This window comes from Thermothielavioides terrestris, chromosome 4 (genome assembly GCF_000226115.1).
Source record: "Thermothielavioides terrestris NRRL 8126 chromosome 4, complete sequence".
In the NCBI taxonomy this organism is placed as follows: Eukaryota; Fungi; Ascomycota; class Sordariomycetes; order Sordariales; family Chaetomiaceae; genus Thermothielavioides; species Thermothielavioides terrestris.
In genome coordinates, this window is record NC_016460.1 from 790,433 (window position 1) to 802,610 (window position 12,178).

Below are 12,178 nucleotides of genomic sequence, written 5' to 3' on the forward strand. Positions count from 1 at the left end.
AAACAGCTCAAGCAACGTTCCTACTACAGAGGAGCGTGCTAGGAAGCTCACCAAAGATTAGGAAAGAATCTACGAGGCCCTAGTATAAGCTAACAAAGGTTATACGAAGTAGTATAACTATAAATGTACACCTATAACCTTCAGAGTTGGCTAGTAGGTTTAGGTTGATTCAAAGTATATTCGCTAGCGGCACCTAAATAGCAAACTCGTAGATAAGTATCTTAGGCTATTTAAAATCATTGCTAATGTAGGTAGTAAGAAGATAGTATATCACTTAGATCTCCCACCTACATTTAAGTTCTACCTTATTTTCTCTATTATGATACTCGAGCTGTTCAACGGCAACCTATAGAAAGTGCTTATATACTACAATCGTATATAGGTCATTATATAGGAGTAGCATTAAAAGGTCGAAGCCATTTTTAATTATATAGGGCCACCTCTCGATAAGTATTTCCTTATCAAATAGAAGAACTACCTACTAGAGGAGAACACCTAGGAGCTATATAGGCATATTGATAATAGGCCTTTACTACGCACTTACAAAGTATATATTCAAGATGAGCATAGGCGTAGGCGATAAGTGGCGGGAACGTAACAAGGGCGCTAAGTAGCGCTTCAATTAAAGAAAAAAGAAAAGAAAAGGAAAAAAGAAAAAACAACGTAAAAACCATCTACCTACCTAATAGCTACCCCCTATATCGCCAAGTCCTTCTCTAAGCCCTAGATCGACTCCGTTATAAACTTGGCCACTTATATATTATTAGCGCCCTCCTCGCTACCCCCTTCCCCCTCCTTACCCTCCTCTAACAATAGACCCTAGCTCTTTACTACTACTAAAATTTTATTCTTTGATTATTAGCTATATATACACTTCATAGACGTAATGGACTTATAGACTTACTACCACCCCCTTTATACGCTTCTACTGCTCCTCTAGCTTAGCTAGCCTCTCTACTACCTCCTCTAGCGTAGTACTAGAAGAAGAGGGAGGAGGTAGGAGCGGCATAGACGTACTGACGAAGCGCTAGAGGCGCCTCTTCAGCATGCCCTCCGCCTTTTGTACCTCCCCCCATTGCTCTAAGAAGTTCTTAGAGTAGGCGGTAGAGGCGACTGGGGCACCGCTAATAGCCTTATAGGCTACTATAAGCGTGTCGACAACGCCCTAGACAAGCGTAGTCGGCTAAAATACACTTAGTATATATATCGCGTATATAGGGGAGACACTTGAAAACTTACTTTTTTATTGGTAGTAGAGTGGTCCCTCTTATCGAAGGCTTCAATAAAGCTATAAACTATAGCAAGGGCAATAGGATAAATCTTTATTTTTTTAGAAGGATTAGCAATAGTGCAACGTATATACAATGAAAATATAGGTTTTGGCTTTAAAGCACTAAGGTTAGCGCCTTTGAAGGAGAAGGGCAACTTATAGCTAAGTAAATATAGTTATTTTATATATACTCGACGTAGCGTAAACTAGAATCTATAAATATATCAGATATAACGAATATATAACCTATATATAGATATATACTGGCTTAATAGTAGTAGATAAAGACGCTACTACTATCGAAAAACTTAGCTATATAACGGTAGTAGCTACCATTGTCAGTATATATATAGCCTACACTTCCGACACGCTTTAGTTACGCTCTTTGCACTTATAAAATAATATAGGCAACGCTTATAGGGACTCTCTTCTTAGGCGTTGAATTAAAGTCACTGGACTACTATACTATTAGCGATTATATTACTCCCTATCTACGCCCTCTCTATATACTACCCTTCTCTTATAGCTAAAGCTACCTTTATACGAAGTCGGAGGCTTGGATTCCTCTATCTCTTCGTCCTCGTCCTCCTCCTTCTTCTCCTCCTTCTTATCGTCGTTAGCGGGTATAGCCACTACGCTAGACGTATACTCTATAGAAGCTATAGGCGCGTCGTTGGTAAGCAACTCTGCCTCGCTAGTAAGGCGCTCTTCAAACGCTACGTTAATAGGCTAGAAGCCTAGGCTTGAGAACAACTTTAATATAATTGCTTCTACCTAGTGTATTAGCAACGTCTACCCTACTCTATCTATCGATATCTTAGCGTTGAAGGTCATTTACAAAGTGTAGCTAGAAATAAATAAGTTATTTGAATCTACTATATTATTAGTGTACCATTATATTCTTCCTACTAGCTATATAGCGAGTTCGCTAGCTATATAGCCCTTATACACTAGAATCGCCAGAGCTATCCTATCGATTGAGAGCTATCCTGCTAATCGACTGAACTATTGTAGGGCAATCTACTAAAGAGAGGCGAGGGCGGAAGCACTAAAAAAAAAAAAAACGAATCATCTATAGAGCAAAGAAGTCAGCTATATATACACGATCAGAGGGAGCGTTAGAAGGAAGTAGAGGGTATATGTACAATTGTAATTGTGGGCTAGTATCGTATTGTCGTTGTAGTAGACTAGGCACTTAGGTAGGCTAGGCACTTACAAAGATAGTGCAAAGGAAGAAAAGGAGAAAAGGAAGGCTAGGAGCTACGAGCCTAGAAGATATACTTAGTAAAGTAGTCTAAGCTTAAAAGGCTTAAAATCCTATATTTCTTATATTACAATATTCTAGTAGAAGTTTCAATTCCCCTTTTCTATATATATAGCGAAGGCGCTTAGGATATATATAGTGTACACTCCTTACCCCTTTTTCTTTCCTACTATTACCCTAAACATATATACCTTCTATTTAGTTCTATTTAGCTCTATTATTGTCTTCCTATTTCGGGCCTAAATAGGCCCTAAATAGATGGCCCTAGATCTAAATAGGCCACTTCCATCTAGGCCGCCCTAGATCGTATATACGAAGGAGCAGTTAGATCGATAGAGGCTATATATATAGGAAGATCATAAGCCGTATATACGCTACTCGAACTACTGCTATACGATCTGCCGCTAGTAGGCTAGGCCGTAGGCCGAAGCGCGATTAATAGGAACTACGTATATAGCAAGATCGTAAGCCGCGTATACACTACCTAAACTACCGTTATATAGTCCGTTACTAGGTATACAAGGCTACGACCCTGAGGCGCGACCACTACGCCCCTTAGGCTATAGTATAGCAGTCCTTAGGGTTAGGGACCTTGAAGGAGGAGGGCCCTATTATACCCCAAAGCTACCCTAACCTATAGGACCCGCCTTAGTACCCGGCATAGCCCTCGGAACGCGCCTCGGCACCTGGTATAACCCTTGGCCCAACCACCTCGCCCTATATCTAGTACCCAGCGTAGCCTGGCTAACCATAGAGCACTACGCAAGTCATTTGCGTACGCCACTAGGGCGTACGTCAGTAGCCTAGATTACGCGAGTTACCCGGAGGAGCGATCGGAGGGGCATAGAGCTAAGCGAAGTGCGGGGTATTAGGCTAAGTAAGTACGGGGAACTAAGACATTGGGTCGGCAATAGAGCGGATTAGGCGTACTCAGGGAGCTATACAGGCGCTATAGGATGGCCTAGAAAAGGATCTACGAGCTTAGGAATAGAGGCTGGCCGATATGGAGGAAGATCGAGGGCTAGGATAGGAGAAATAAGGAGGATGGAACCTATAGGCAGTGGGAGAGGCCAGCGTTCAATGCAACTACCCGCAACCCCCCTACCTATAGCTACCCTATAGCGCGTGCTCTGCTTATGCCTTGCTCGTACTCCGTCACTTCAACGTATACCCCCTTCCTTCTAGGAGCCCCCGCTCCTAACAATCAGCTACTCCCCTATACTACTCTAGCAGTACACCTAGGTATACTACGATATTATCAATAGTCTACTTCTCTATAAAGAAGTAAATAGAAAGGAGCTAATAGCTATTAAAGTCCTAAACTATAATTGTAAATAGGTACTAACCGCTATAGGTAGTCTTATAAGTAGTATCTATAATCGACAATTAACTATATTTCTTAAATATATCTAATAGCTCTTTGTATACGAAGACCAATACAAAGGAGTTCTCGCTAGGGATAGTTAGCGCCTTATACTTATACCGATCGGCGTAGGACAGTAGCTAGGCAACGGCTTCTATAAATTCTAGCTCCTTAAGAACTTTGTAGGACTATACCTTTTGATCGTCACGTTTACCGAGCTTAAGAGACCTATAAAGATTAGCAATCTCCTTTGTTGTAACGTACTAGCCATTTGTAAAGTAAAGGTATACCCTAGCCTTAGGAGTTTCGATATAGCTATATAGCTAGTGTTCTACTACACTGTCGCTATATCCAAAGGAGAGGAGGTAGGCGATATACTCTAGAATAGTATATAGGCGTTTAACTATCTTAATAGCTTCTATTAGATAGTTATAACTATAGCAAATATCGATATCAACGGTACTATCCTTATATAGAACCTAGTAGAGAGTATAGTAGTATAGCTCTATATTCTATAATGCCTTATTACATTGGCCTTACCCTTTCGTCTTTTATAGCGTCTTCTAGAGGAGGCACCGAAATATAGTCTTCTTTTACTACTACCTTAGAGCGTCTCTCTAGCTATAGAAATACAATACCTAGCGCTATTCGGCTTACTAAACTATATATAGGAGAGTAAACTAGCCCTCTTTAAACTAGTGTTCCTAGATCTCTACAATATTGTTGAGAATTATAAGGCTACTATTTAGCGCCCTAGCCTCTAGTTTAGATAAGCAAATTAGAGATAGGTACCTATACCTACGTCTAGAAACCTCTTCTAAGGAACTATCTTCCTTAAAGGACGGTACAGAGCTACTAAGTAGCTAGGCAGAGGCTAGAGTAGGACTAGGAATATCGCTCGATTATAACGATCGTAGGATTAGAGGCTTAGGGATAGGGAGGAGCTAGGGCAGTACTTACTAAGTAGCTAGATCGAGGTCGGGTTCAGTAGATATATGTTCTAGGACTAGGGAGCTCGCTATAGGTATAGCATTAGCAATTTAACGCTAGTAATTAAATTCGCTATTTGACTAAATAGCACTTATATATTAAGGAGGACTAAAGGCGCTAATAGGCTACGAATACTACATTGTTTTATTGCTAGCTATATAGTATATCGTTTTATAGCTAATCGTATAAAGCAAGCTAGTCTATAGTAGGATACTAGTCTATAGCTAGATCAATGCTTAGCAACTGCTAATAGGTAGGCGGTAAAACAACTTACCTAGCGTATTTACTAGTTGCTAGCTATATAGCGCGTCGTTTTATAGCTAGCTATATAGTATATCGTTTTATAGCTAGCTATACAAAGCGAGCTAGTCTATAGTAGGATACTAGTCTATAGCTAGATCAATGCTTAGCAACTGCTAATTAGTAGATAGTAAAACAACTTACCTAGTACATCTTCTAGTTACTAGCTATATAAAGTAAACTGGTCTATAGTAGAATACTAGTCTATAGCTAGATCAATACTTAGCAACTACTAATATACACTAGTAGTAAACTAGTTGACCAACTTACTAATAGGATCCATTGGATATAGGCTAAATATATAGTTCTATAGCGATATAACGTTGTAATATAGGTTAAAGCACAATGGAGGGTAGGTATAGACGTAGATTAGTTAGAGAAACATAGGCAGGATACAAACCAGCGGCTAGCCAGCTACTGACGCGACGCGAACGTAAGGACTACCGTATAGAAATTGTTAAGCGGCGACAAGAGAAGTGACTTCTAAGCGTAGGCGCTATGGTACCTGTGGGGACTTCAGAAATTAGGCTTAGCGGGACCTCTATAACCTCCAGCTGCTGCTAGCTGTTCGCTCAATTGATTGCATCGGGGGTGGGTGGGGTCGAGAGCCAGGGCAAGGGCACAACAGAGTGGCCTGGGAAGCATTTCACATTCAACTATGGAGCACCAGTGCCAATGGAAAGGCAATATCCGACAGTCATCTTAGCATAGAAGAAGTTCGGTTCACACATACACACCGTCCAACTGCCTTTCCTTGGGTTTTCCTAGCAGCCTGAGCCTGCATTGGATTGCAAGCCATGTTCTCTGCACTGAGGAGGTTGCACAAAAAAAATATAAAATTGTTACCCCCTCGTCTTCCCGAAACTCTCCCCACGGTGGAGCTGCACGACCCTTGTCCTAAGCTAACTGCTTTCAGGGCCCACCACATTTCCACGACTGCTGGCTGTGTTTCAGGAAGTCCTTCTTGAACAACCTTCGGTCAGATCGGCACCTTATTTGAAGGTTCCACAGTGCACGTCGCTGTCATTGCGAAAGGACTGTCAACGAGGACCATCTCAGGTACCTAGCCGGGCATGCTCTGTGCTACACTAATTACTGCGTACTCTCGGAGATTTGCGCAATTCCGCAGCTTCTTCTTGGAATGTTAACTAACACTACCTACCTAGATACCTACACTTCTGTGTAAGCGGAAGGCCGCATCCAAGCGGGCGTCCAAGTGGGCGCGCGCTTTGACTCGGAGCCGATGACGACCGTGCATCTTCCACCCCTCTTACTGGAGGGTCGGCAGTCGAAAAAAAAAGCAACCGAAGCCACCTCAGGTGTGGCTGCCCAAGCCAATTAACCACAGTATCACCATTCTGCTCGAACATGTCATCACGGCGGAATACTAAGTACGGATCCGTAGGTAGACAGAAGACCACTGAGGCAACCACCCGTTCTTCAGGCCTTCCAGCTCACCGGCCAACCACGCAGTGGGATCGTCACACACACACAAGAGGGAAGAAAAGGCATGGCCAACATGATATGGTCGTCGGCGTTCAGGGATAATTGTTCATTGCCTCGTAAGGCTGGACTTGGGACACCCACCAGACACGCCCAAGCGCAGTGTACTGTACCGCGAAACAGTTGGAAGAAACCCACGTGAGCAACAGTCGTATACACACATAGCCTACAGCTAAAAGAAGACAACGAAAACAAGCCAAAGACATTGCAAGCCTATTCCATCTACGCGCTCCTTGTTCGCCTAGACCCGAACATCAGATACTCGAGGAGCTGCCTCGTCATGTCGTAGCCCAAGGAGAAGAAAACAGAATGACTCGTGCCGAGCAAGCAATGCCACTGTTATCCTATCCCCTTCCCTCCCGTCTCCCGCAATGGTCAAGAGATATGGCAATCGCAAGCCTCTCTCTGTTACCGCATACCCTCAAGACACAGTCCTCACATGAAGTTCCCGGACGCAAAGGAGGAAATACCAATCCCTCACCCTTTAACAACCCTGCTTGCCAGCCTACTCGATCCTTCCCACGGGAGAGAGCTGCTCAAGACGAACGACAACAGGAACGCGGCCTCCGCCACCGCTTCGAGCGGCTCTACGCACTCGGCCGTGTCGGGTCCTTGCCCAGAGGCTCCTTCGACTAGCCCACCTGCATTCTCTCCACCGGCGACGACACCTCCGGCGACTCTGAGTCCTCGATTGAGGCCGGCTCCTCCTCGACGGGACCCTCGATCACGGTTGGGACGAACCCCTTGTCCGCGTTGTTGTCGGGCTCGGCCGCGGCGGCATCTTGGCCCTTGCCGCTGTTGCTCGCGGAGACGCCCACCGCCGAGGTGCCGGTCTCGGCGGCGTCGCCTTCGACGCCGATCGCCTTGTCCCGGTTGTTCTGGCTCTCGAGCAGGGCTTGCTGGTCGAACCGGACGATCATGCAGGACAGGTTGTCGGTGCTGAAGCGGGAGAGCGCGTGGTCCACGAGGAGCTTGGCGGCCGCCACCGGATCCTGAATGTTTCGGACGAGGTCGACTGCGTCCTGGTCTGAGCAGACATCCCAAAGCTATTGCAGCGGGTCAGCACACCGTAGCAGTTCCAGTTGATGTTTATCGCAGATCCCACTTACTCCATCGCAGGCGATGATGATAAACTCGTCCAGGTCCGGTTGGATGACCGTCTCGGTCGTGTAGGGATGCCCGGTAATAAGGTCCTTCATATACGAGTCACCGAGGGCGCGGGTGACGGCAAGCACGCCATTGACGCGGTCTCTCAGCATCAAACCCCCCGCGTTGGCGATGCGCTTCGCTTCGTTCTCGTCACTGCCCTTGTGATCGTACGACAGACGAAGCGCCTTGCCCTGGCGACAGAGAATGATCCTGGCGTCTCCGACGTTTGCGGTGTAGAGCACGCGCTGCCTAGTCGCTGCGCTCTTTAGCCTTGCATGAGCAGAGTCGGAGCCAGCCAGCGATGCGGACGATTCCTCCGACCTGGACGCCTCCTCAGCCGCCTTGGCGAGCGCCGGCGCGATGGCCTGCGACCCCGTGGCGGACAAGCTGCTGGGCACACGGTCCTCCCAGCGCAGCACCGCGATGGCAGCTGTGCAACCGCTGTTCTTGAGAGGGAGCTTTTCCAACTGCGCATCGGCCGCGATGAAGGACTGATCGAGGAGCTCCGGTATGGGAGCATTCGGGTTCTTCCTGATGATCTCCTCCAAAATCAAGTGTAGCTGCTTTCCGCACCACTCCGCTGCGAAAGTGCCGGCGTGTCCGTCGAAAATGGCGAAATACCCGTTGTCGGTCTCCATCATGTCTCGCTCGGGGGGGTCATCGCCCTGCCCTTCGCCCCCCTCAGCAATCGATTTGGGTTCGTTCTGGCCACCGCTCTCCGAGCCAAGCGCGGGCGCTGGTGTGTGCAAGAAGTTGTACAAGAAGGCATGAGTGTCCTCCATGGTACGCCTGCACTTCTTATTCCGGTCTTCCCAGACGCCAACACGGAAGGTCGATCGGGGGCCAGGAAGCGACTCGCCAGCGGCATTGTTGTGCTGACCCTGGGACACGGAAAGAGCCTGGTCCTGCTTGCCGAGTTTCCGCAGCGGAGTCTGGTCAGACGGCTTGGAGTCAGCAGCCAGATCGCTGTTGGTACGGCCCCCAGCTTGGGTGAAAATGGTGTTTTTGGCTTGGGCTATTAAGTTGCTGGCTTTGGCGCTCACCCCGCTGCTCCGCCGTTTCTTCTGTTGCTCGGCCGAGCTTCCGGCGCTCGGAGGGCTGCCATTTCCGCTTCGCTTCTCGCCGCTCGTGGCTTGCTCCGAGGACTTGGCCGGGGACGGGGAGGAGGGGTCGGCGGCGCCGGCATCTTTGTCCGGGGACGGAGACTTGTTGGCAGCCTTACCCTTCTGGGTGGCGCCGGCCGAATCGGAGTTGGAATTCGCCTCGGACTTCGAGCCAGCAGAGCTGGAACTGACACCGAACATCCTATTCAGCAGACCTCCCTGAGAGGAGAGACTGCGCCTCTTGCTTCCTGCCAGGTTGAGGGGCGGGGAAAGTAAGCGGACGAAGGTTGGGAGAGTTGGTGTGAAGAATCGGTCGTCTCAGCGCCGAGTGAGCAAGAGAGCGCCTGGGACGTTGGAGCCCGCCGCGTGGTCTTCGAGGTTGGGCGCTCTGGCCAGCAAGCAGAGAGAGAAAGAGAGTGAGAGAAGGACAAAACTCGCCCCACTTGTTGCAAAACAACCCAGAAATACAATGGTTAACTATCCGTTTGAAGAAGGGAAGTCAAGAAGGGTACTGAACGGTGTTGCGCGTGTGTCCAATGGCCGGCGGCTGCGGCCCGTTGTTTGGTGGGTTGGTGCCTGGTTTTGGGATGAGGGGTCTTGTGATGCACTCGGATGATGTAATGCACGAGAATGAACTTTGGATGTTCCGGGGGCTAACTACCAGCCCGTTGCAAGAGTGAGCGCACAGGGCGCTCCAATCATTACCTTGGTTAGGTATTGGGTTGATTGGGAGAAAGATGCAATCGACGTCTCATGAGGGAGGCAGGCAGGTACCTGTCCAGCTGAGTTAAGCGCAGCTGTAACTTGCCAGGCTGCTCGCCGCCTGATGGGTCCTGCAGTGACACAACAAAGGCCATGCCGAGACTCTGAGGGCGGGCGGCCAACTGCATCAGTGAATGCTTGGTTCCACAGGGCGGCTAGTTACTGGCTGGCAGCGGCAGGAGTGGGGCAGGGTGACCGCAGCACCGCATTATCCACTCACTCGGGCATCAAGGGGACTCAGGGACGGGAGGGAAGGGAGCGTGACGGCGACTGAAGATCTAGGGAGTTCCAACCTCGGAGTAACCTGGCTAATACTGGTGAGCTCCTCAGAGGGAAGGTAGATTTACCTCCTAAAACATGTTATGCGACGACGATTATGTACTGTGTAAATGAACCAGTGACTATCTGGTGTTCCGTACTTCCATGTTCGAAGCATCCTTGACCTTTGCCTTTCCCCGGATTTGGATTTGCACACGGCGAAGGAGTGCCTAGCGTTCGGCGTATTTTTAGCGCCGGTTCCGTCGGGAGCCGGGTGCAAGACACACGGCTATTGTGGTGTACTGTGCAGTAGGCACACTACTCCGCGCAACTCGGAGGGTCGCTCTCGCATCTGGCTGGCGACCAGTATGAAAATGCTCACCTCGGCGGGCGCCTGCGGCAGTCGCAGCTAAAACTCGAAGTAACCTGGATGCAGGGATAGGAAACCAATGCGCCAGTCCGGGTCAGGTATTCCGGCATATCATCCAACACCATCTGTCGTTAATACCGGCTTGCGTGGGACGGTATGGTGCCCCTGGCAGTCGGGCTGCATCCCTAAGCAAAAGAGAAGCTTCCGCCAGCCACCCATCCTCGCGAGCAAGCCCACCATCCACCCTCTGCCTGGCCGCTGGCCTTAGAAATTGATGTACCCCCGCAACTTGCGGTCCTGTAACTCAACTGATTCGCTGCGCCTGGAACTCCTCGCAGACCGGGACTCTCCCGGCAGGTATCACCACGCCTTGTTCCACCCACGATCCTCGTGGCACGCATCACGCCCGAGGCAAAGGGCCCAGATGTCACGATCCAACGTGAAGACCCGGCGCGGCCAGCCGTTCATCGTCCGATGTCTTCGAAACCCGGGTCCCATGGCAACAGAAAGGCTATCATAAACATCGTGCGCTGGGTGGTCCCAAAAAAGCGCGTAAGGGGTAATTAAGATTGTCGTCGGGGAGATATCCCATGTCGCCTGAACTCTCGAGCATCCCAATCATCGTCTGAGACTGTCAAGCCGCGCCTGGAGGTCATCGTCTCCTGGATCGCCGCCGCCGCCTCCGCCGCCGACTGCCTGGGCAATCTTGGTCTCGGCGACGGCATTCGACTGCAGCCCCAAAGGGGTCTCGCCAAGCTAGGGCACGGGAAACGTCAGCAAAGGGGCGATGCAGCGGAACAGTGGATCGGGGTTTCAGGCCTACGGCTTGGCGGAGATCGACGCCGATTTCCTCCAGAACCTGTTCCACCACCTCATCGCCCTCTTCCTCTAGACCGACGTCCAGGGCGTCGTCGGTGACTTCGTCCATGATCTCTTGCCGCTGTTCCATGATGTCATTCTCGCGCTCGAATTCCATGGCAATGCGCTGGAGGGATGGTAGATTCATGGTGCGGTTCATGCTGCCAAGCGCCATTGTGGCGCCCTTCATTGCTTGCATCATTTGCTCGTTTGTGCGGTATGTCTAGGCACAGGGGCGAGTCAGTCCAAGAGCACATCGGCCGCAGAGTTGGAGTGGGTGAACCAACCTGCAGGCGGAGGGAGACCTTCTGTAGCTGGCTTCGCATCCCGTAGAATTTTTCGATATACCTGGCCGCGAGACATCAGCATTCGCTGGGCCGGCTAGATGAGAACACGACCCACCTCCTGGTGCGAACCAAATCCTTGGCCTGCACCTTGCAAGCGCCCATTTGCCCCTTTTGCGCGCTCTGGCGAATCTGGGAGATGAGCGTCTTTTCCTGCTTCTCGAGCTTGACCCGCTGCTGGTCTAGTTCCCGGATAGCCTTGTCGAGGAGACGCTGGTTCTTGCGCAGACGCTCGGCCGGCGTCATGCGCTTGCCGAAAGCCCACTCGAGGATCTACGCAGCCGTCAGCATCAGTCGGCAGCCGTGGCCGGGAACAGTGAGGGAATTGCTGACATTCATGGCGGCAGTCTGTCGATCCGGTCCGAGTCAAAGGCCGTCGACAGTTCAAAGTCGCGAAGTTGCGGCGGGAGGGAGAATGAGATAGGGCGCTGAGGCTGGAAGCCTGCCACTGCCAAGCGGCGTTTCGTCAAGTGATGGGGACCAAGGCAACGAGGATGCATGCACCTGACCGTGGCAGCTAGTTACAGTGTGCGCAAAAAGATTTGGCACAGTGGTTTCATTATGAACTGCATCCATTACGCCTTGAAGTCTATGCATATATGCAGCTTTATGCACCTAAACAGTGTAACTACCACTTGCTGCCT

The 12,178-nt window shown here is 49.6% G+C and overlaps 2 protein-coding genes across 2 annotated transcripts; both read right to left on the reverse strand.

Moving 5' to 3' along the window:
- Positions 1–7,109: 7,109 nt before the first annotated feature.
- On the reverse strand, positions 7,110–9,371 carry THITE_2118386 (uncharacterized protein). Its single transcript, XM_003655057.1, has 2 exons — positions 7,800–9,371; positions 7,110–7,736 (listed from the first exon to the last, which is right to left on the reverse strand). Exons 1-2 carry the CDS (start codon positions 9,141–9,143, stop codon positions 7,323–7,325), a joined length of 1,758 nt encoding a protein of 585 aa, XP_003655105.1. The 5' UTR covers positions 9,144–9,371; the 3' UTR covers positions 7,110–7,322.
- Positions 9,372–10,841: 1,470 nt separating this feature from the next.
- Positions 10,842–11,998, reverse strand: THITE_2118390 (uncharacterized protein). The gene is made up of 5 exons (XM_003655058.1): positions 11,868–11,998; positions 11,593–11,807; positions 11,478–11,538; positions 11,156–11,413; positions 10,842–11,088 (listed from the first exon to the last, which is right to left on the reverse strand). The coding sequence occupies exons 1-5, from the start codon at positions 11,871–11,873 to the stop codon at positions 10,951–10,953; spliced, it is 678 nt and encodes a 225-aa protein (XP_003655106.1). The 5' UTR covers positions 11,874–11,998; the 3' UTR covers positions 10,842–10,950.
- Positions 11,999–12,178: the final 180 nt, after the last annotated feature.